The 23,642-nt window shown below is 40.4% G+C and overlaps 1 protein-coding gene across 1 annotated transcript in view; it reads left to right on the top strand.

Annotated features, from left to right (window-relative positions):
- The window catches only part of PPP1R1C (protein phosphatase 1 regulatory inhibitor subunit 1C), a 52,033-nt gene that overhangs the window by 21,116 nt on the left and 7,275 nt on the right, over window positions 1–23,642 (top strand). The window contains 2 exon segments of the mRNA XM_027678416.1: window positions 4,114–4,151; window positions 5,991–6,051. Coding sequence (XP_027534217.1) covers window positions 4,114–4,151; window positions 5,991–6,051 — 99 coding nt within the window.

The following is a 23,642-nucleotide window of genomic DNA, read 5'->3' as shown; positions in this document are numbered from 1 at the left end:
GTATAACGACACCTTTGGAGAGCTCAGCTTATTATATCAGCTTGGCTAGAGGGATGTGCTAATAAAGATTCAAAAGAGCTCTGCTAACAGGAGAGTTTGGGAGACAAATTCCCTGGTGTTTCTTCCACCTATTTCAGCAATATAGTTAGGCCAAATCTTGCAGGTTTCCCTGCAAGTGAGTGAGATTTTTGCCTTGGGTAAAGGCTAAAGCTTACAGGTCTAATGCTGAAAGGGGGTCTGTGCAGGTAGATGGGTTCTCAGAAGTGTCTCTTCTTAAAAAAACAAGGCTTTCTTTCAGAAAGTCTGTGTACATATCTCATATCTGGACTGAATGAAATATCCTTTAGACTGAATCTTTCATTGACTTTTTTTTTCCCTGAGGACACTGACTAAAGCCTGAAACCCTGTTTATTTTACCAGGTGTTACTCCAGTCTGCATGAGGTAAGGATTGGTCTAGGCTCAGACATTATTCACCCAGCATAAGGGAAAGTCCTCGTCTGCTTTTATCTCAGCACAGGTGTAAAAAAACCCCTCTAAACAAAACTCCAATCTTGTTTTTGTATACCTCCATTTTCCAGTACTTGGGTATGTACAAATCCATTCTCAGCTCTTCCTATGATTGGTATTACACCTCCTTGAAACAAAAACACAAAAATTGTCTAGAAATTACTTGAGTAATTAGATCCCTGTTAGGTAATTAGAGCAGATGAGAATAAGTTTAACTGGAAAAAAACATATGTTGAGATTTGGAATACAACACAGCTGTATTGTGTTCTGTGAACAATGTTACATTCTGTGAGGGAGAAAAATGGACCATCATTAAACGGCTTCTTCCCTTCTGGGCCCAAAAAGAGAGCAAACCTGTAGGGAGAAGTTATCTACTGAGAACTAGGGTTTTGTTTAATATAAAAGAGAAATAACTGATCATTTGAATTCATATTCTCTGTGATATAATTGCCTAGTTATAAACATGATAAGTGAATTTCTCATTCTGTATAACTATGATTTTTGTGAACAGAATCCTGCCTGCATAGTAGTCAGTGGGAACTAGAGGATGCTGACAAACGAGGGATTTCATCCTGTCCTAGGAATCAAGTGGTATCATAGTCTGCTATTTGTGATTTATTTTCTGATTGTTTCCTGACCCTTCTTAAGAGTAATTTATGCTCTAAAAGAAATTCAGCTTATAACTGTTGATGAATTTGAGGGTGGGAGATGCATGGCTTGTTTGGTTTCTGTGAGTGGAAATGTCTGATTTGCAGTAGGTAACTGATGATGTTCTTTCTTACCTTGTACATTCCATTCTCATATAATCTGTTGTCACAGAGGTTTTCTACATTATCTCTTGATGCCAGTGAGAGCATTAATTGCTACTTCCATTGACTCTCACAACGATGCTTTTTTAGTGAGACATGCTTTCATTAGTTTATTTAGACTGCCTTCAAAGCATTATAAGTTACACTGGAAAACCGTTATTTGTGCAAGGAAGAATGTTCCCACAATTATTAATGTAATCCTTCAGTTAGACCAAGATGGCTCTAAATCTTTCCCCAGGCAGAGAACTCCTGACTGAGCTCCAGCCTGCACTGCACTCCAGCTCTGCTCTCTGTCATGACTAAATTCCACCTTTTACTGTTGCTACAACCCCACTCTTCCTGTCTCTCATTGCTACCTCAGCTACACACAGCTAGTATATCTTCATTCCATGTCCCCCTTGCCTTCCATCTTTTCCTCCTCCTCTACACAAAGAGTTTTTGTCTATTTTCTTCTCTCTGCCTCAGTCTATGTCATTCAGGGATCTAGGCTTCCCTTGTTCCCATTCCTTGTCACCTCTCCTTAAAAATCTATACTCTCCTTAGGTCTTGACCATTATAATGCCTGTCAAAAATAAGTATGTGGTGCTCTTTCTGTCCTCAAAAATAAATACATGTCAAAATGTACCACTGACCAAACTGCATCTCCAGCCAGCTCTACATTTCTCTTCATCTCACTTGAAACACATCATGGCTGCTGCCTCAAGTTTGTATCTTTCATTCCTTTAGGCTCATTTCTGATCTCTCTTTACTGATTTGAAAAATGGGTGGGGGTTATGTGATTTTGTAAGTCACTCTTAAATGTCCATGTTGTCTGGTGCTTTTCATTGGCACTATTTACCCCATGGATCTGCATGATCTCTCTATCTCCATATAGGACCGGTTCTTTTTTCCGAAGTTGCCTGTCATATAAGGGCTGCTGGGTGAAAAGAAAGTCTGGAAGTTTTCCAGTTCTGGTAGTTTTATTGTCACATCACTTAGAACACTAAATGTGCAAGCCCAGAGAGTTACAGTTGTGCACATTCTCAGGATCAAAACCTGAAACCTGACAAAGCTGCTGATCACAGTTTTTGTTCCTTATGCAAGCCTCAGCTTGAGTTTACAAAATATATTTTTAATCTGGACAAATTTAGAGTTTTGGGAAGGAATGGGATGTAACTTACTTTTCATTGTTCTCTGCTGAAAGTTCCGGATTTATTCAAATTTCAGCCTCCGAAGTAAATCCAGGATCCTGAGCTAAAAAAAAAAAGTCCAGTGTTGACTCATTGAAGTCTGTGTCTGTTTGCTGTACAACCAATAAGAAAGATTACAAGCACATAAATAATCACCCATTTGGCCAGCCTGACTTCATACCTCAAAGTGTTTTATGGAGTTGAATAGACACTGCTATACTGAAATAGGCACTGCTATACTTATTTACAGGTAAGGAAGTCAAGGAGGAGTTTAGTGACCTTACCAAAGTTCACACAAATGTCAATGGCAGGAAACTGGCCTCCTGATTGTCCTGTCTAATTCTGTATCTGTGGGATCATGCTTTAGTAATCAGCACTGTTTTCAACTACACTTTTTAACCTTGAGCATGAGTGATTTGAATGCCTTTCAGATGGAGGTAATGGGAAATACATACATTGAAAAATCCAGTAAGTCAATTAATGTTTGCAAGATTCACAGATGCAATGGTAAAGAATCCAACAGAAAATGTGATCCAGCTGCCTGCACTAGCTTGTACCCTCATACACAGCACACCACAAGCAGCCAATATTTAGAGAATAAGTCACATAAAGTGATACAGCCTAGACCTTATTCTTCCCTCATACCTACATTTACAGATTTGCCACACCTCAGTGAAAATTAAACACTAAAATTTTAGAAGGGGTGTTGGTACAGTGAGAGATTGATGTCTCTTTTTTCAATGGCATTTTATTTTAGAGCTCTAAACTACAGTGCATCAAAGATCCTATGTGTTATTCATCAAGTATTTGTGAAATCATTGGCAGAAGACAGACACTGTTGGGCCATCAACCATATCAGGACAGCAGTAGCAAAAGAATTTGGCTCATGCAAAGACTGGTTATATACCATGGTTAGTAAGATCCTTGAGCCTCCTCTGCTTCATACATTTTTACTTAGTTGTTCATACAGATTCTCAGAGATGTTTATTTTATTAGAAATCTCTTGTTTTGCCAATTCTGCCATGCACATAGTCCAAAGCAAATTAAGGCAATAAAAGTAAGAAGTTCCAGGAAAAATTTCAGTCCGGTAGCATCATGAAATTTCTAAGGTGAAACATTACTCTTTGTTAAGCTTTGTTTTGTTAATTTTGCATATTACTTCAAGGTGCTCTTCAGTGCCAGTATTGTTATATTAATAACCTGAGTGAGGTTATTATGATTTGAGTGCATAGAGCCCTTTGTGAGTTTGCTGCATGCCATTTAGCAACCGAGCCTTTTCTGACTATAGAAGAAAGTGCAGTCCTTGGGCAAAGCAATCCTGTATCCTGACAGCCCCACTTGCAAGCGCAGAGCCCTGCTGCCAGCCTGGACAAAGGACCTGCTGCTGAAGGCACTCCATTGCTTGCTGTTATTCACAGACAAAAAATAGGAGTTAAGTGCTTCAGATGAAGTTCTTATGTCTAAATGCTAATTAGGGCCTCTGGTTTTCTGAGACATACAAAAGAGAAAGAAAAGCTGGAAATCAGAAGGTTAATTTCTTATTTACAGCAGTGCTGTAGGGTTGCAAGTGTTAGCACCGAGAAACACTTCTGTACTAACTTTTCTTTTTCCATATCTTTTTCTGTAGAAAAAGATGAGAAGAGAACAAACATCTCACAGGCAGAGGTAAGTGAATTTTGATTTTTTTTTAAACATATTTATTGTTAAAATAAGTCTATTGTTAAAACCTCTTTGAAACTCATCCTGATTCATCCTGGTTAATATTTTTGTTTACATTGCCATGCCATCCTCAGTAACACAGCCTTGTTTTTGTTATGTGTCAGTTCTGCTGGCTCTCCTTCTCCCTGTGGCTTGGAACTGGGAGAGGCAAGCCTCCCCTCTGCCTTGCTGCCATGCCCTGGCAAAGCATAACAACCCTGGCCCAAGGTGCCCCTGCCAGCTAAACTCATCCAAGCATTGCTTTGGATCTGCAGGTTGCTGCTGGTCTACAAAAGCATTACAAACTCCTCCCTACTCTCTCCATCGTTTGCCAAGCCTACAGCAGGCAGTGCAGCAATGTTGTTTGTACGAGTTAAAAGTGGGCTCATCCGATCTTGTTTTCTAATCTCCCCTTGCATAGTTCCTGCAATTCTCTGATCTCCTTCACCCATTGCCCAGAGCAGCAGGCAGCATTTTAAATAGCAGCAGGAGGTATTGATTGGTTCAAATTTGGACTCAAATACAGACTTGTAAAGATTTACTGGGGTGAGGATCAACAACCCATCCCATAGTGTGTATAAATAACTTTCTCTTTCCAAAGCTGACAATATTTTATTTATAAATGTTATCATTCCATCCATTGTGATAAGGTAAGGTAATAGGATTGGCCATACTTTTGTGAAAGTGGTTCTGTTAAGAGCTGTTTCAAATGTTCCATGAAGAAATAGATCTGATTAAAATTCACGGTCTATATAATAGGCATTTTTAGAAAATATTTGGGAAAAGACAACATCAAATATAAATATATATAAATAAATACAAATATAAATAGAAATTGATTAGATGAGAAAAAAAAAGCTTGCCTACACACAGCTTTTCCTTAAGCTTTCTGTTAGGCATGTGATATGGTGCTTATGTCTTCCAAAGCCAGCTGTCAGTGTGACCTTATGTAGCTTTAGTATCCTTTGTATATCAACATATTTCATATTGGTATAATATGAACACCAATTTGGCTGCTTTCATTTTGCAAAAGCTGCTCTGCTTTAGCACTGAATGTATTCCCATCAGTTTTTGCTAACTAAACATTGGTACAATTATGCTATTACTCTATGTGTAATTTTGCTACCATTACTTTGGAATACTTTATCTTTTGTGCATAGGTGCAATTTCAGGGCCATAAAAAGTTTAACTGTATCTAAATATAACACTCAAATCAGTCTCAATTAAAGACCAAATGATTGGTTGCTGAAATTATTTTCTTAAGTGCAATAGAACACATTGAAAAAGTGAAGGAGAGAGATTTTCCACTTATTTATGTTAAAATGTATATATTAATAATTTCAGTTCTACCTTACCTATACATATAATCACTGATTATGTTGTATTTAATTGGAATATTGATTAATGTGAATCTTGCAACTATTTTAATGGATGTAAACATTTATTTGCCTTATGAGAATCAGTTACACAGACTGTTAAAAGCACAGACTATCCAAATTTTATGTTTAACAATATTTTTTTAGGGTGAAGGGTAATTTTCAGTAGCATTGGGTCTGTCTTGCCTGGGAGTCATAAAGATTGTCCATTAAATACATATTTTTCTATCTAATCTTAGTTTTCTCTGTATACATGAAAGCCCAGGAGCTGGCATCAGCTGTACACAATATATTTTTCTTAGAAACTCCTCAGATGGGTATGTGCACCCTCTGAAAGCAGCTGTGGGGCAAGACCCAGAGCTGCCATGAACAGAAAGCTCTCCCTCTGCCCATCTCTTACTGCCTCTCTCTGTTTTTTGTCCCTCCCCAGTCCCAGAGTGCCTCTCCCAAGCAGAGGAAGCAGAGCGTCTTCACCCCTCCTGCCCTCAAAGGTACTGTGCAGGTCCTGCCCCGGCCCCTTGCACTGTGGCTCGCTGTCTTCTCTGGCAGAGGAAACACCGGGGTGTGAGCAATGGCTCTGCCCACGAGCAGCACAACTGCGGGAGGTTCATGCTCAGCCACCACTGCCTTCGCACTTTGGAGTCACTGTCTGGCATTGACCATCTGCCTGATGCTGACCATCTATTTATCCTCAGCACAGAATCTTGCTGCAGTGGTAAATTTATTTGTTTTTAAAAAAAAAAGTTTTGATACTTTTATTAGTTTGCTCGAACAGATAATTCAATGCCAAACTTTGAAGAGAGCTTCTTGAATATGTAAATTCTATTAGTGCTGGCCCCATAGAGTTCTCTGTTTCTTCTTTAAACTGCTCCCCCAATTTCTGCCTGCCTTTCCAGGCAGCTGTGAAAAGGAGAATAGCCAAAATTGTGGGCTAGATATCTGATCATAGGAAGTGTGAAGCCTTTCTTGGGAAGATAAGATAAAATGAGAAACCTTAGTAAATGTTCCAAGGGCTAACATGCTTTTAGAAATATAAAAGCAGCAGGAATATCAGCTGGGATCAGAGCAACTACATTTAGGCCTTGCTTCTCAAGTAACTGAACAGAGTTTGATTTGATGGTGCTTGCAGCAAAGCAAGATCTATAGTGATTCACTAGCACTTCCGACTGACACTTGTCAGAGAATGATTATTTTCAGACTGCAGACCAAAGGTTATTCTGCCAAGTGTCTCTTGATAGATAATGAATACATAAATTTGCCTTTGTCTGCTTAACACAATTTATTACCTGGCACAGAACGTGGGATATCTGATTTGTTGTGTGAAATACTGCCACTGTCATTAGGTAATTTACCATATCAGCCTATCCTGTATGTATCTCATTCTATAGCTTCAGTTCTCTAGTACTTGTCTTGGCCACAGTTAAAACATCACTCAGCTGTCACAAAAGACTTACTATCAGTTTGCCAAAATGGGCTAAAGTTTGTGTACTGAATATTAGAAATAATATTATTAGAGTCAATTACAATAATTTTTGTGAAAGGAAAATGCTCTGCATGGATAGAAATAATACCTATTGATCTCACTGCTGTATTATTTTCCTGTGCAAGCCTAAACTAAATACTGTGCAAATGAAGAGCTGTGTAAAATAGGTCCTTGTATCTTCACTCAAGGACTGCAGCCAATGCAGAGTTACCTGTAACACTCTGCTGAGACCCTGGGGAAGTGCCTGGCATAGTTTACTTCTACATCAACTTAATTCTCACGGAACAGTACAAAAGTAGGAGAGCATGTGATTCAAAATAGATCACAGCTAACCTGAAATATCTTGTAAACTGCACAAAACAGAGCACAGAATGCCTCTGAGGCTGTTATTAATGGAAAGTGGAATAGACTGTAATCCGGTACCTTGCAGTCAAAGCTGGAGATAATAAAGGTAGTGGACAAGAGGGACAAATATTTTCATTTGTTAACTTCTCCAGCATTTTAGTAGTTTTTAGCTACTGTTAACTCAAGTTCCCAGAAACAGGCCAAGCTCGCAGGCAGTTGCCAAGCCTGGAAGCCGAGACAGCAGCTGTGTGTGGAGAGCTGTGGGAGAGATGAGAGGCCATGGCAGGATCTTCTCTATGCCTGCAGCAGAGAGGGGTCAAGAGAAACCGTGGGCAGAGTTTTGCTTCAGCCTGACTCCAAATCTCCAAGTAGCTCTTGAGACTGTAATTTCTTCTTTGAACTGAAAATATTTTTGCTGCAGTTTTTGTAAGTTTCTTTAAACAGTTGCAAAACTGGGTGAGAGAAAGGTTGCTGGTTTCTGAATCAAGAGCTAAGCTGAAGAGAGAAAGTAAATGAACCTGCATGTTGTGGTTATAGTAACCTACATAAAATGGGAAATTGGAAACACAGTTGAAAAGAGCAGAAACAACATCAGACAATAGTGATGACTAGTTACAATACCAGAACTATAGTACATGTTACATGGAACATGCAAATACATGAAAATATATGCAATAAATGGAAATACAGTACTGCTGAGGTTCTACGAGTCATGGTAAATATATGGAGATCAGCTTCTTAGTTAAATTGCCCAGAGAAGGGGTTCATATTGCCCAGAGAAGTTGTGAATGCCCCATCCCTGGAATTATCAAAGGCCAGGTTAGCTGGGGCTTTAAGCAACCTGGTCTAGTGGGTGGCATCTCTGTCCCTGGCAGGGGGGTTGGAACGAGATGATCTTTAGTGTCCCTTACAATCCAAACCATTCTATGATGCTGTGATTCTATGATATGATATATATATATATGGGCATATTTTTCTCCTCTGCCATAGCAGTTACTAAACTAAAATTCAATGTTATGGTCTGTTTAGGATAATCCCCAAATATTTCAGTCCCATTGTTACAGCAGCTTGCTCTAGCTCAAGGCCGGGCTGTGGCTGCTGCAGGAAGCTGTAGCAAACCTGCGTGTCTGCAGAGCCTGTGTCATGTTATGGTGCAACAGGCAGGTTCTTATTACTAGATATCTGTGTGTACTTTGGCTCCTGCTTTTATTTTCCTAAATGAAAATGAACCAGAGTTCCTACAGAAAGAATAAATAGCTGACTCATCTCAGAGCATTGTTCTTTTTACTGGAATACAGTGCGCTGGAAAAATCAATGTGAGAGCTATTGATTTAAGTGGTAATCTGGAGAGGGACTGAGCCAGCCAACCAGATAACAGCTCAGTATGGTGTGCTTCTTAGTATTGTATTACCAAACCTAATGGATATCAAAGAGGTTTTCCATTTTGCTTTCATAGATATTCCTTCTTCTAACCTGCCACACTAGTGTTTGTTAATTCCATGTTCTTATGTAGCACACAATGTTGGCACAAGTCAGTGTCTGAAGACTGCACCAAACTAATCCATCAAATTTTCTGTATGTTGTGATTTACATTGTGACAGTTTTTTCTAGGTATAGCAGCACTCTTAACTGAGGATTCATCACTTCTATCTCCCTTGTTTGTGTCACTTCTTACTTCTGTTACTCAGGCTTTTATGCCTGAACTTCCATTTCTCTCATGCTTTAAGCTCTCAATCTTCATGTGCAGAGGTTGGCTTGAACCCCCGTATGAAAAATACCATAAAAGCAATCAGAGAAATGTTTCTCAATTTGAATAGTCACCAGTTTCACCTGGGGCAATCTTTCCCAGTCAATTCTCATTGTGTAAGGCCTTTTTCTCCTCTTTACTAATCTGCTTTTTGTTCTCTATGACAAAACCAAGAACCCTTTGGTCCTTTTCTTCTATAGCAAAATAGATGTCCAACTGTTTTAGCACAAAGATCCATCCATCCATCCATGCACAAACAGTATCTTTAGAGATATCTTCATTATTCTGCTTGGTGGGTTAGAGTAGCCCCTGGAAATCTTGCTGGAACCTCACCCTTTTTCCCTCACGCTTGCCGGAGAAGTCTATGGTGGGATGATAAACCTCACAGGTAGAGAGGAACCAAATGAAGGCAGCTTAGACTGCCAAGGCAGAAACAGATTACACTTATCCCAGGTAATGGTGCTTCCTTGATATCTCATTACCACTTGAAAATTAAGAGCACATTTGATTCTCAGAGCTGCAACTGCAGCTTTCCATCCCAAGACACACATTGTGCCGAGGCAGGTTTCCTTTTACCTAGGTAGTCATGTTTTGTTTGGTACCTCAGCTCATCCTTGGAAGGAAATGCAGACAGCGGTGACAGGAAGAAAAGTTTACAAAGACAAATGGAAGACAGCCTGAGCTGTTCCCAAACCTGCATTACTCCCTAGAGTTCCCAAGTCTCCACATTATCTACCACATATTGCTATTAATACTGGTGGCTATTTAAGTACTATCAAGGTCTCCCCCTGTGAAGGAAGTGCACATTCCCGAGAGGTTTGAGGATTTCATTAACAGCAAGTCTACTGGTGTGGATGTGCTAGAGGTCAGGGAAATAGGAAACCTTCACTCATCTTAGTTCACCCTGCAAGAGGTTGTTTAGATCAGATCAAGGTCCTACTAATTTCAAGAGGCTTTAAAGAAAGTTCTTTTCACTGTCTGTGTTCACTGGGCCACCTTTGTGATGAACAGCCATCAAATCATAATTAAAGTCTTTCCTCACAGAAGTGAAATGTATGTTTGACTGTTTTCCCTCTCAGCCTTTTGGGAAATACATGTTTTAAATTCCCCTCTTAATGTATTTTTCTTTGCATAGAAACAAAGACTTTTTCTTAAGTTAAGCCCCAGTTACAAGATTTGAAATGGGATTAAATCTGATTTGCTATAAATCTAAGGAACATTCAAAGACATCATTTTGGTTTGAGTCATTAAAGCAGCCAGAACTCACTGGCTGTTCCCAAAGTGTTCAGACCCAGGGACTTGATACATGCATAATTCTAGTATTTACAATGATGGTTGATATTAAATGAGTTCTTTCTAGCTTCTGCCATGAATTTCAGATGCTCGGCTTGTTTAGTGCCTGCTTGTTCTTCTCTCCAAAGGAAACAACATGCAGAATAAATGATTAAAATCATGATGTCCCTCCTGAAATATGTAATTTATTAGAAGCAATTAGTACAGTATATGGCCCTCATCCAAATTTGTAACCCCTTAGGCCAGCTTGATGATGTGTGATGCATCTCATTACTTTGTGACTGAAGATTAACAACGAACATGGATAGAGTCTGGAGACATGAAGGATTATTGTTAGTATAGTAAGCACTGAGTTTGGAGCCCATGAGAATCATTGTGGAACAAAAATCTCGGGCTAGATTTACTTCAAGTGGTAGAGGAATGAAGTGTTTAAGTCTTTAGTGGTGACTACAGAAACTTGTATCATTTTATGGGCTGCCTTCTTACATAGCAAACACCAGAAGAGCTTCTGATGTTAACTAAAGACATCCGTGTAAGAACATGAAACATGATATTATACTAGAAAGAAAAATACTATGTCTTTTTTTTTTGTTTCTGCTTCATACATAGGCTTAATTTTTAGGAAATTAATGTTAGCCACAATGTAAGACGTCTTACACAGTTTTCTGAACATCAAGGCCAAGGTGGTGCACAGTCAAACTTTTCTTGTGTGGGTCAGTCACTTTGTCTCAGAGTATTATATTTTTCCAGTCTCTCCAATGACGATCCTTTTTCAAAGACCACTGTTCTACACATGAGCCATGAGACCAGAACAGGAGATGGTTTTCAACTATCCTTTCAATCCTGAATATGTAGTTTAAACCTCCTTCCTTTTCCAGTAGGCTAAAGGTCTGTGATAACTGGGCAGGTGGCTGGGGCTACTCCACAAAAGCAGGCACTGTCTGGTAGCTGAAGCAATCCACACGGCTGGGATAAAGTCTTCCTCTAACCTCTTAGCAGAGCTGCTGTGTTCCTGGAGCATCTGTTTTTTAGCCTGGTGGCACCCATTCTTCAATACATTTCTTTTAGGTGGAAGATCTATCTCGATATGTTATTTCTTGGGTGACAGAAGGCTAAGCTCTGACACACTATTTGTGTGTACTACTCTTGTTTGTTCATGTGTTGTAATGTGACAAAGTGCCATCAATGCATTTAGTTTCCTGGGTGGAAGATCCATGACTGCCTGGACCTTCTGTAGCAGTGGGAATAGAAGATTTATGCTGCAGTCCTGTATTGTTGTGTCTTTTCCTTTTTCCCTAATGAAGTCAAAAAAAGAAAGGTGCAGCTTTGGTTTCAAAACTAGTTGTTCTCTTCATTTATATACTGTTCTTACCCCCATCCTAGTCAGATGCATCTCGCTGCAACCACACTGCTTGAAGCAGGATGGCCTTGAACAAATTCCCTGGCTATCTTTACAAAGATGCTACCTTCCAGTGCCTGGTCTCTTTCCTATTCACTCTACCCTCCTCTCTACTTCCTCAGATTGTACAGTAGGATGATGACAGTAGATACAATAAAAAAAAAAAAAAGCCCTAAATTAATTAGTGAATCACTGAGTTGGTGATGGGGATGCATTAGATTGCTGCCATCTCAAGTTCAGTTGGCTGCCACCATTATGCTACTGCCCAAAACATTGGCAGACACTGCCACAGTCTGTATTTAATTTCTTACTGTTGGCAGCTTTGAATACATTTCTCTTCACACAGCTGGCGGCTCCTGCTTCAAAATGGCTCTGGCCTTGGCTGCAATAAATACTGCAGTACCTACAGAGAGATCGAGGTGTTCAGTAGAGACTAAGCTTGACATCTGTTCTACAGCAAAGCTGGGATGTTTGTGTTACAACTTCTCATCTGCCACTATTACCTAGAGTGAAAAAGCAAAGGCTGTGCCGAGCACTAATGTCAGTCCCTGAATTACCACGTGTGGTCCAACACAGACCAAAGTCTGGGGGAGTATTTCCACTGACTTTGTTGGGCTCAGCATGAAGTCCACATATCTGATAGTTCCTTCTAATCTTTGTGCAATGAATGCTAAACTGGCCCCCTCCGAAGGGTACAGCTTTATTTTTACGGTACAAGTTAATGTTAGAAATATCTGCGAAATAGCATTTATGACTTGAAAATAGTGTTATTAAACATTGTTATATTAAATATAGAGCAGTGTAAACATCGTACTGTTTCTAAGAAGTAACATAACAGACAACACTAAAAAGGCAATCTTTAAAGAGATAACAACATAAAATATTATAGAAAGAGAATGGGGGAGACAAAGTACATATTTTAAAATGTAAAGTAGAAAGCCCAGGAAGGGCAGCATGTGTTGTTCTGGTTACTTTATATCATAAGATGTATTTATAGTGAAATTAAAAAGATTTTGGCAGTGTTGTGTTCCCAACTGAAAGAGCTTTTGAAGAAAAGATAATATTTTTGTAGGAGAAGATGTAAGGTCCTTATGAAGCCAGTCATTTGAGAAGGCATTAATTTTATTTCTTGGCTTTAACTGTATGTTCTACACTGGACATTAACAACCAAGCCACGTGGCAGCCACTGACTCCAGTGAGTCCTATTGTAATAAATAGTAATTGCCCCTTTGTTTCATCTAAAGCATTATAAATCTGGAATTTGATCCCAAGCATGATGGCAAAATGAAGACCTAGATTGCATGCTGCTGCTCCTGTTCAGTGTTTGACATTTTCTGGGCTCCTGGACAGGAGGTGCAGGATCATGCATTTGGTGGGGGCAAGTGCATTTGTCAGGTCCTCACTCCTTGGCTCTGTGCCACAAATCAGACCCTCTGGGGAGAGCACGCTCCTCCTACAGCATTGCCAGGGAGTCTGCAGGTGGGGAAGCAGTGGGGGAGCTTGCTCAATTTATATTGGGGTCTTCTGGAGATAGAGATAGATGCAGTGTATTGCTACCTCTCCAAGTAGTATATTTCTAAAAAGCCTCCATAGTATGTGGGCTGCTGTCTCATTTAATTTACCCTTAAAAGAAAGTCCTTCCCTACACTTGTATCTAACTGCATATTTCTACAGTTCCTCTTTGTCTATTAATGTCTCCTCTCCATGTAGTCAGATTTCACTTGTAAAAATCCCCCACCTCCTAAAGGCAGTGCTGTCGAAAGACAGAATGACAAGCTACAGGCAAGCTCAAGGTTAATAGTGAATTTGTGTAACATGAATGGCCCCACCGTGCATTGAGCAGTGGCATTAGCCTGACACAGCAAAATCATCCCACGACCTTCCATCTAAGATTCCATCAGCTGTGCTGGTCCTTGTGAGCATGTGTAAGTAGGCACAGGCTCACAGCCTGTCAGCAGAGCTTCCACGACTTGCACTCACTCCTCCTTGGATAAGGGCTGTGAGGTTTGAAAAATGCAATGATTTCCGTGAGAGTGGCTCCTGGCCACAAGCTGCTCTTCCAGGTATAGTAGCTCACTGTCAGCTATTTTGCTTCCTACCATCAGGTATCACTCTGACCCAAGTCAATGTCCAAGTAGTAGCTTAGCTTTTGATATCTCTGTCTCTTAACAACATGGTTCTTATTTCTGGGGTTAGGCTAAGAGAAACCATAAGAAACCATGCTCCTGATTCTTAGGGACCATCTGTGTTGGGTTTCTTGTGGTGGGGATATAGTCTGGTTTTTTTAAGTATTTGATTTTTTTTTCCTTTTGAAGTGGAGGCCTATTAGTCTGAATTTATTGAAAAACAAAAATTTTCTACAGAAAGCCATGTGGTTCTACTCCCCTCCATAATTTCTCCCTTTTTTCACCCCTTGGGATGCGATATTGCCCAGTTTAGCAAGAACACAGAGTTCCCAAAACCATCCACCAGAGCTTTGGCATGGAGACAAGAACATGAGCAGCCTGAAGATTTCAACCACATCCTTTCAGACTCGCAGCTAAGACTGAACACTCTCATGAATTATGTGTGTGACTGTGACCAGAAAAACACAGGAAATACTGCAGCTAGCATATGGATCTGAAAAGGGATTAATTTTCCTGTGAGCTGCACAGGCCAGGAGAATGTTGTTTAAAAGCTCTCATCTGGTGTAGCTGCTAATTTTTCTTGAAACAGAGGGAGGATACTTCAGGTTTTTCAGTGCTCCCCCAGCCTGTGAACCAGTGTTATTTCATGGGTCTTTTAAAGCCAGAAGAGATGATCAGCAGGCTCTGAGAAATCTACAAAGTATTTTTAGCAATACAATTAAAGAAATTGTGGGATTTAGTGACCGCTCAGAAGGAAAACACACACCTAAAATGCTTGCTGTGATTCTCCCAGCTCAAGGTACACCATTACTGTGTATGTTGGCACACAGCAAGAAGTACATATACACACATCTGGTAAACCCTGGAAACGATGCAGGGCTATTCCCTGCCACGGCATCTCTCCAGGTGACAGGGACACAGGACACACCAGGGTTGCTCCTGTCCCTGGAGAGCAGCTGGTAATGTATAGGAAACCCGAAGGCATCTACCCAGCCTAGCTGGGACTGTGTCCAGTTCGAGACGTTAGTCTCAAGGAAGAAGAGGCCAGTTCAAGCGAGAGCAGGGAAAGCTGGCGGGAGAGGAACGCGCTGCACAGGGACTGTGGCAGTGGGCGGCGGGGCACGTGGCTGCATGTATCCATCCCAGCATGAGTACCCAAGGGCCAGCCATCCCCTCCAAAGGCAAAGGGAGGCACCAGGCTCTTCTTTTTCTTTCAGCAATGAGGAGATATTGTGTAAATTCAGCTTTCGATCTCCTTGCAATGCACAAGAAAACGGTGCTGTTAAAAATAAGTCAGAGGCATTTTTGGCATGCAGGCTCCCCCTGGTGACTCCTTGGTGCAGCTCCACTCTTGGATGGCAAGAACAGTTATAAGTGGAATTATATTAAATCTGAGTAATTTCGACGCAAAATATACCAGTGATGTTCCCCAAATCCCGTGAGTGGTTAGAGCCTGACTTTTCTTCCAACTAACTTTTAGCGAGATGGAAAGTAAGAAGTGTTAAAACTCATTTTTCAAGAATATGTGACTGTGATCTGAATGTGTCTAAACCTTTAGAGAAGAATCTACTGTTTTTATACTTTGTCTGTATTTTCCACAATGAAGTTGAGTAAACTGATATTCTGGCTGTGCTTTCCAGAAAAATTGAGAGCAATAATTGTTTTCAGGCTCTGGCAGTTCTGAGGTGCCAGATAGTGTGTTTCTATGGTGTAATTACATTCTGGTTGTACTGGATGCTGGCTCTGGAGTATTTTGATGCCTTAGGCAAACCAGAAGAGGTAGGTTTCTTACAAGCTCAAGTCACTCACACAATAAAGAGCCACAAAAGATTTTGCCATGATGTTTTGCTGCCCATAGCAACTACAAAGTGAGATCAGTTGTATCTATCGCAATGCAAATAGTTTGTGGTGACTGCATTTTACATTGAATTATGGGTTTCTTAACATTGGTTTTTAATTTCCCAGCAATCAAAATAGTTAAATATAAGAATTTGGTGGGGTTTCAGTTGTCCATTAGCTGAACAATTTAAAATGAAAATATTTCAAATTTAAAATATTACTAAAGATGTCAAACTAAACCTTTCACTATTCTCTTTTCTCCTCTCCTAAAAGATCAGAGACACTGTCCAAGCTAGGACTTTGATTTTACTGAATTTGTGTACCAGAGAAGCACTCTCATTGTGCATAAGCATTGCATACTAAATTGTTTCACATTTGTTTTAAGGGTGTGAAAATCTATCTATATTACTGTGCAAAACACCATAAATTCCTGCATTGTGGTTTGTCTCCCTTGACTCAAGGGATTTGTACCCTTCCTCTGTGGAAATTGTTCCTTGCAGCAAAACGATGCTGTTCTCTATCTCTCGTTGAAGTCTCTGTGATTGGGCAGAATTGTTCTCCACCAACTAGGTGTTTCTGATTCGATGTTGTGTTGAAAAGGAGTCACTGCTTTCCCATCTCCCTTGCCACTTGCCCGCTGACCAGGATGTGTGTTTGATCACAGTTCATTCCCTGCTTAGGACTAACCAGGATATCTGCTTCCTACCCTTCCTGCTGACAGCTGCATTGGGACTTAACAGATCACCAACCCTCTCTTAAGGGTTAAAGGCATCAGCCTGTGTTTGGGTGGGCTCTCCAACAGGATCCCCAGCGAGTGAGTAAACAGCACCCGCCCATTTGCTCCTGCTTTGCTGCTGTTTGCTGCTGGTTTGCTGACGAGGCCACCTGGCTGTCCAGGCTGGTCTCCCACCTGAGTTTCAGGTTGGTGAGGACCCCACCTAAGTCTCTGAAAGTTGCTGTGTACTGCAGGACCTCATGGTGTTTATTCTCCAGCTTTGACATCAAATCTCAGCCCCAACAAGCAGCTGCACAAATCTACTGGGAGATGTGCTGGCCCTGCTCCTTCGGAGCAGGCTGGTGTATCTGAGAAGATTCCAGCAAATGAAAATATTTGCATAGTCTCAGACTAGGTCAAAATGATGAGATCATGCAGGGTATATTGGTTACTCAGTCTGAAGAGCTGTAATTGGACAAAAGGTTAAAATCAAGGCTTCTGAGCATAACTAAGACCTACAAACCTATTATATGAGAGAAAGGAACTAGACATACTTTTCTTGTCCTAAGAGTTTATTTTTTAGAATAACAAGGTAAGCAGTCGAGTTGCAAAGTGCTCGTCAGTGTAAGATCTCACAGCCACACTTGCCCAAGAGTTTTCTTCTCTCTTGAGGCTGGCTGGCTTCACACAGCCCACATCCACACCTCAAACCCTCTTATGCTCCCAAGTCATGGGAGTCATCCAAAGCATCCAGTGAAAATGATGTCTGGCTGGTTCCTACACCAGACTGGGAGCTTTGTGGGTGAGAGCTAATTGGTACAGACAAATCTGGGGACCTGGGCTAATGGTTGCTCAGGGCAGGCAGAGGAGATGAATGCGCAGAGCTCTTTAGTGTGTTTTTAGCTGCAGCCTACAAGACTTGGGTTCTCAGGGGCCAGCATGCATTTGGTAGTTGGGAGTATGGATTCTTTGGAAAATCCTATGTTGAACACTGGGAACAGTATTGAAAATTAGGGAATCTATCTGCCAGAGATGCAATTTTGTATATAAATACAGTCATGTCTTATGAAACAGTAATGATAGGCTCTTTTTTTTTTGACTTTTTACCTTGAAAATGGTAAAATAGTGGAACAAGTTGCCTAGAAAACTTATGGAATCTCCACCGTTGGAGATACTCAAAATCTGACTGAATACAGTCTTGGGCAACCTGCTCCAGCCCACCCTGTGTTGACTAGACAATCCCTGGCAGTACCTTCCAGCCACAGCAATTCTGTGACTCAATAGCAGTTTTACTTGTAAACCTTTCACAAAACAGTATATGACAACTCAATGAAAATATCATCCCACAGTTGCCTATATATGAATTTCACCTTTTAGTCCAATGGGTGACATATTTTGTGGAAGGACGTTCCCTGCTTCTGGAAGAGGGCTCTCTGCATATCAGTTTGTCTGGGTGATACTGTGTCTTAGGAAAATGTCTCAGAAGCAAGAATTAAGACTAGAGTAGGTTGTAAGCCCCTAATAAGTTAGCTCTTAAAATGACAAAAACCTCTCCAGCACCAAGGGAAAACAGAAGGGAGACTGCATCTGATCTTCCAGAAATACTCCTAGGGAGTTAAGCTGGCTTGATTCGTAGCTCATACCATAGGCTCTGCTTTGGTTAGGATGAAACGCCTGCTGCAGAGGGAGAGGGGAAGGATTAAAGACATCTTCAGCTTCAGTGTTCTGAAATGGATCCCAGCTGCTTGAGATGATCTCAGCAGCTCACAGGCACTGAGGTGGTGAAAACCAAAGAGGCTCGTTCTTTCTGACAGATTCCTGCATGGATGTAAGGACTACAGCCACAGTACCTGTAACATGAAGAAAATAGTACTTGACTGGTATTCATATGCCATTCATGAAGCAACTGCAATGGGGATAATTTAATGTAAACATTGTTTAATCATCACAATGTTTTGTTATTTTGGAGCTGTTTATAAAATACTTGAAATAAAAGAACTCATTTCAACGTTTACAATATTACTGATGTCAGGTTATGCTGATGCAAAAATCCTATCTTTGTCATCATAAGAAGGATCACAATAAAGATTATAATTATAACTCAGTAGGGGATTCATCAGCAAATTAATAGAGAAGCTTATAGACTTCTGACAAAAACAAAACAGACTGGATTAATTAAAAGTGAGAGCCACACAGCACATGGAAGTATAGCAGAGAAACACTGCCTTGGAATGCTGGGTGACCAGCGAAGATTTTACTCCTGTCTTCTTTTTGAAAACTCACTGCAAAGTTTTTCATCCTCACCCTAAAAATATCAGGCTGCACAGAGTATTCAGCAAGAAACTGAAATCGGCCATTAACAAATTTTGCTCTGTATCTGCCCCAGACCACAGAAAGAAATAACAGCCACAAAAAGAATAACAAAAATAGAAAATATGGATCCAGAATATAAACTGAAAAGAATGCTGGGGATACCATGCCAGGCCTGGAGATGAAATATAAGAAGCTATGAAAAAGCAAAAGCTTCTAAGTCATTACACACAGGACTTCATTCACCCCATCACAGACTCAGGCTTCTGCTTCTCAATATTACAGCGGCCCCTTCTCCATCAAATATTCTCTCCCCTAAGGATGTGGCAGTAAGTTTTTTCTCAACTGTTTAGGGTTCTTGACCTCAAAAAATCCCCATTTCAGCCAAAATATAAAAAAGTAGAGCCACAGTGCAGAGACAAGAGGAGGACCCCTTTTGTAAACACTCCCTGATTTCAAGGCTTGGAAAGGACCACTATTTTTATATAACTGAATCTCTGGCATAAAGCACAGCCTTCAACATAATTTTACACTTCATCCATATTTTAGGTTGAATGTTGGCATGTATTTTAGAATGCAAAAGTTAAGACATCTCATGAAAGTTCAGATTTTTCTAATTATTCTTAACTTTTCCCATATTTACTTTCAGCAGGTAGAAAAATAACATTGTTTTATTCAGTACATAGCAGTCTATATAACTAAAATTTTTCTTTTCCCTACCTCTAAACAGACTTAGCTGCTGTAGCTGAAATACTGAGCATCATTTCATATTGTCTTTGGCATCAGCTTTGCTGATGTGATTTTTTAGCTGTAAAACCTTTTCCCACTTTTAGCCTCCTGGCTTATTTTAAGATAGTCAGCCTACAGAGTGTCTCCAACTGGATACATAAACTATCCTGTAGAAGCATGTGGAGAATCATGACAGAAGTTGCCTAGGAAAATGTAAGATGATTTAACTTAAAGAAGCCACACTTAGAAAATGCTACTCATAAACTTTTAAGGCCAGTGAGTTCCAACACATACTTTGTGACAGTAGCAGAGCTTTTGGCTTCTCTTATTATGATTCAGGTTTGAAAATGTGGCCTTTTATTAATGGAATTACAGTAATCCTTTGACATAAGGGAACAATTCTGCCAGTCTTGTGATTTTGACCTACTCTTAAGGCAGACAGCTGCCTGACTGAAAGTGGTGCTGTTGTTAAAAGCGAGGGCTTAGCAATTCCAGCAAATAAACACCTTGCCCAGTAAAATTTGCCTTCCAGACAGCTGCCTTCTCAGAGGAGATTCTGACCATCTAACAAGCTCCCCAGGACCTGCCAAAGCACAGCACCACAGCCTCTGCTGGTTGAGTTCAAGCACACTTATCAACAGCTCTAAGCCTATCTCTGAGCTATGAAAAATTGGGATGAAAATGTGTCAGCTAAAAAACTGTAATCCTCTCCTGATTCAGCCTCCAGCTGCCAGTCAGACCAGAGCCATGCAGGAGGAGAGCCTTGCAGTACTGTCCAGATTCATTACCCATATGGAAATCATCTCTGCACGTTTTTCTGATCAAGTTGTTGAGGTAGTTGACCAAGAACCATCCTCCACAGAATCAGCTAAGAAATATTTTCTGGCTTTCCAAAGGGTAATTAATGTTGGGCTGAGATTGATATAGGCTGAAACAGCCGTTTGGCTGCCTGACTGCAGGAGCTTCTGCTCTTCATTTGAACTCTGAAGACTGGCTGATTTCTGCAATGTGAGGGCAAGCATGGGAAGGAAGGAAGGAAGGAAGCAGAACAAGATGTTTACATACTTGCAGAAGTTGCCTGGGACAACAAAAGCCTCTCTGTTTACTCTTTTGGCTACTGTAAGTGGGAGATGCAGTCCCTTCAGCAACAGCAAAGCTGACCTCTCTCTCTGGTGCATGTTCTGGCCAGCCTGTGGAGGACCAACAAAAGCCTTTCTGTGCTCAAGAAGCTCCTTTACGCTACTCTTATGGAGCCAGTGCTACTTCAAGCCACTTCCAAGAGGGAAAAATGGAGTGGAAAGTGCTGTCTGAGAGAACAAAATGGAAAGTAGCCAGACATTTGCAACATGAGTTTTGCTGCTCTCATACAGTCTTCATTGTGATAGTTTAACAGTGAGTCTTTTGACTGAGAGAAAGTAGCATGAGCTTCAACATTTGTCATTTAAAAGGCTCACCATGACAACTGAGTATTGTATGACTGGAGCTAAGAAAAGAGCTAGTAGCAACCAGCAGACATTTAGAAAATTAGTCAGTCCTTGTTGCTGGGTTTCCAAATGAACATTCACGAACATCTATGGGGCCATGGTGACCTGCTGAATGTGCTGATGATCTGATCTGCTCAGATCAGGTATGTGACCTACATAAACCTGTCATATTTGCCAATGCTTCAGATAATTTGTTTTAATTTAGTCATGCACATTAGAGAGAAAAAAAAGTAGATGAAATTGTGAGGCTGAATCCTGTCTTGGTCTCATAATCATAACACACAGGAGAATTTTTTTCTCCTTCTCAACCTGAACTTAGGTATAAAATAATGTAACACACACGGGGTTTTTTTCTGATTTATAGATTGCTAAAATGTCAGCATAGCTTAAACTGCCACACTGGTGCTCCACATTCTTTTTATTGTAAACATTGGAGGTCCACCATGTCTGCTGGCCTTTGAAGACTCTATTAGCTGTAAATGACAGTGACAGCCTGACTTTGCTTTTTCTTGGATCATCTAAGCAAGAGTTTGAGAATATCTAGTGCACCTATTGTCTGTGTCACTCTGTTTATCTCATATCTCAAACTTTAAAGCCACATACAACTGTAATTTATAGTATTTTACATACATTCATTGTAAATAAACAGTAGCTGCGTTTTTTTCTTTATAACTGGAAGTTATAATCAATTGCAAAAGCTAACTTTTCTTCCTTTAAAAACAGTAAGAGAAAATCTCATTAACTTCTGGAGGACTGGGATCTGACCTGATTATGTTCAGACCTGTTGCCCACAGGAGAAAGGGTGACACTTGAATTTTGGTTATCAAACTTCAAGTGATTAGTTTTACTCCTCCATAATACTTTGGTTAACAAAAGCTGATAGACACGATTACCATTCAGAGTCCTTTGAGACAGTTCCACAGTGCACCATTTTTCAATTTTTCTCAGCAAAGAACAACCCAAATTTTAAAAAACTTCCAAAGGCTGTGTCGAGCAGACTTTTCACAGTTGCCAACATCTGTAAAGCAAAATTTTCCACATCTATTTGCTTTTATTTCGTCTTCCCTTCCTCATGTTTTTTCTGTTCACTCACTCACACATATAGAAATTGTCAAGGTCTGGATCTGTGTGTTTTATTCCTGTCATGTCACAGAAAACTTTTTGTTGCTTTGAACTGCGGGTAGCTCAGAGACCACCCAGGAGAGGAGCTGTCTTGAGACATACCAGGGCTGCTCCCTTCAGAGAGGCTGAGCTGCTGCTCTTGTTGCCTGATCTGCTTGGAAGTAGGACTAGCCTCCTGCCACAGGTCATCTGGTGTGATTATTGAACACGAGCATCAGTAGATGAAATAATAGCTGCCAGGTTGTCAGACTGAAGCCATTCTTCTAGGCGGGAATGAAGAAACACAAGGAAAGGTATGTAAAATGCATCTACTGTTTGCAAACAAATATCAACCATCGTTCAACTCTTAGTTCATACTCAGTAATCCTCCACTGATCAGTGTATGCCACAATTCTTTTCATATTATATTGATGTTAATGAAGCATCCAGGAACCCACATCAGGGATTAGGTCTGTGCCACATAAGCCTTATTCAAACATTTAAGAGGAGCTGATGGTTGCACCAGGGAAATCCCAGCTAGGGTGTAGCAATCAAACCCAGGAACAAATAGAGAGTGTTAGGGAGGAATGCAGCAGTCTGTCTTAGCATTCTGGCAACAAAAATGTTCTTAGGTTATTTCTGAAATTCCACAGTGAGGAATTTAAGGAGGATTTGGAAGTGGTCATGGAGGCTGATAGTTGTACCTCTTCAGAACTGCAGGAGAAAGAAAGAAAATGCTAATTTAAAAGTCTGGCAATTTGAGCACCCAAACTGTATAATTTCCTGATTTGAGTGTGGACGATGCTCATAATATGTGAAGAAACTTAATTTTCCTTGAAAGCATAAATTGCCACTGTTAGTCTGAAATATCTTGGAATGAATCAATGGAGGGAACTCCAGGGGGGAAAGAGTGTTTGGAGCAAAGGTAGTTTATAAAGCTTAGAGAAGGAGATGTGGTAGTAGTGAAGACCCCAGGATAAGGAGAGTTTCAATGACTGGATAAGTGCTAAAGACCATGTTGGACATGTAAAGAAAGAAAAATGCGCAAGACTTAGATGACAATTGGATATAGGGACCTAGAGAAGATTGGAAATCAGAAATTTGAAAGCCTTAATCTCATGAAAAAACAATGGTGTTGTTGATAGTAAATGAACATTTTGGACAGGACTGAAAATCGAGAGCTTGATTTTGACCACTTTGAGATAACGTCTTAGACTTCCACAAGGTTGCATCAAAGATGTACTCTAGAGTTTTAATTTGGACAGAAGTAACAAACTCTATCTGTCAGAATCTTTATGCAGGTGTTTAGTATTTTTGTATTTGAGAAGTACATGGTTGAAAATTGGGAGTACTTTTAAGAGTAGGAAAAAACCTGCGGCCTCTGCCATCCGTCCTCAGAGGCTGGAGAGAGGGAAAAATGACTCAGAGAATGGCAAGGGGAAAAATATTATAACAGCGGAAGAAGAATGAGGGCAAAGAAGTATTAGAGGCAAAGACATCAACAAATTGGA

This window comes from Neopelma chrysocephalum, unplaced genomic scaffold (assembly GCF_003984885.1).
Source record: "Neopelma chrysocephalum unplaced genomic scaffold, ASM398488v2 Primary Assembly neopelma1_44, whole genome shotgun sequence".
NCBI lineage: Eukaryota > Metazoa > Chordata > Aves > Passeriformes > Pipridae > Neopelma > Neopelma chrysocephalum.
The sequence above is the reverse complement of the archived record's forward strand: the minus strand, read 5'-3'. Positions and strand labels throughout refer to the sequence as shown.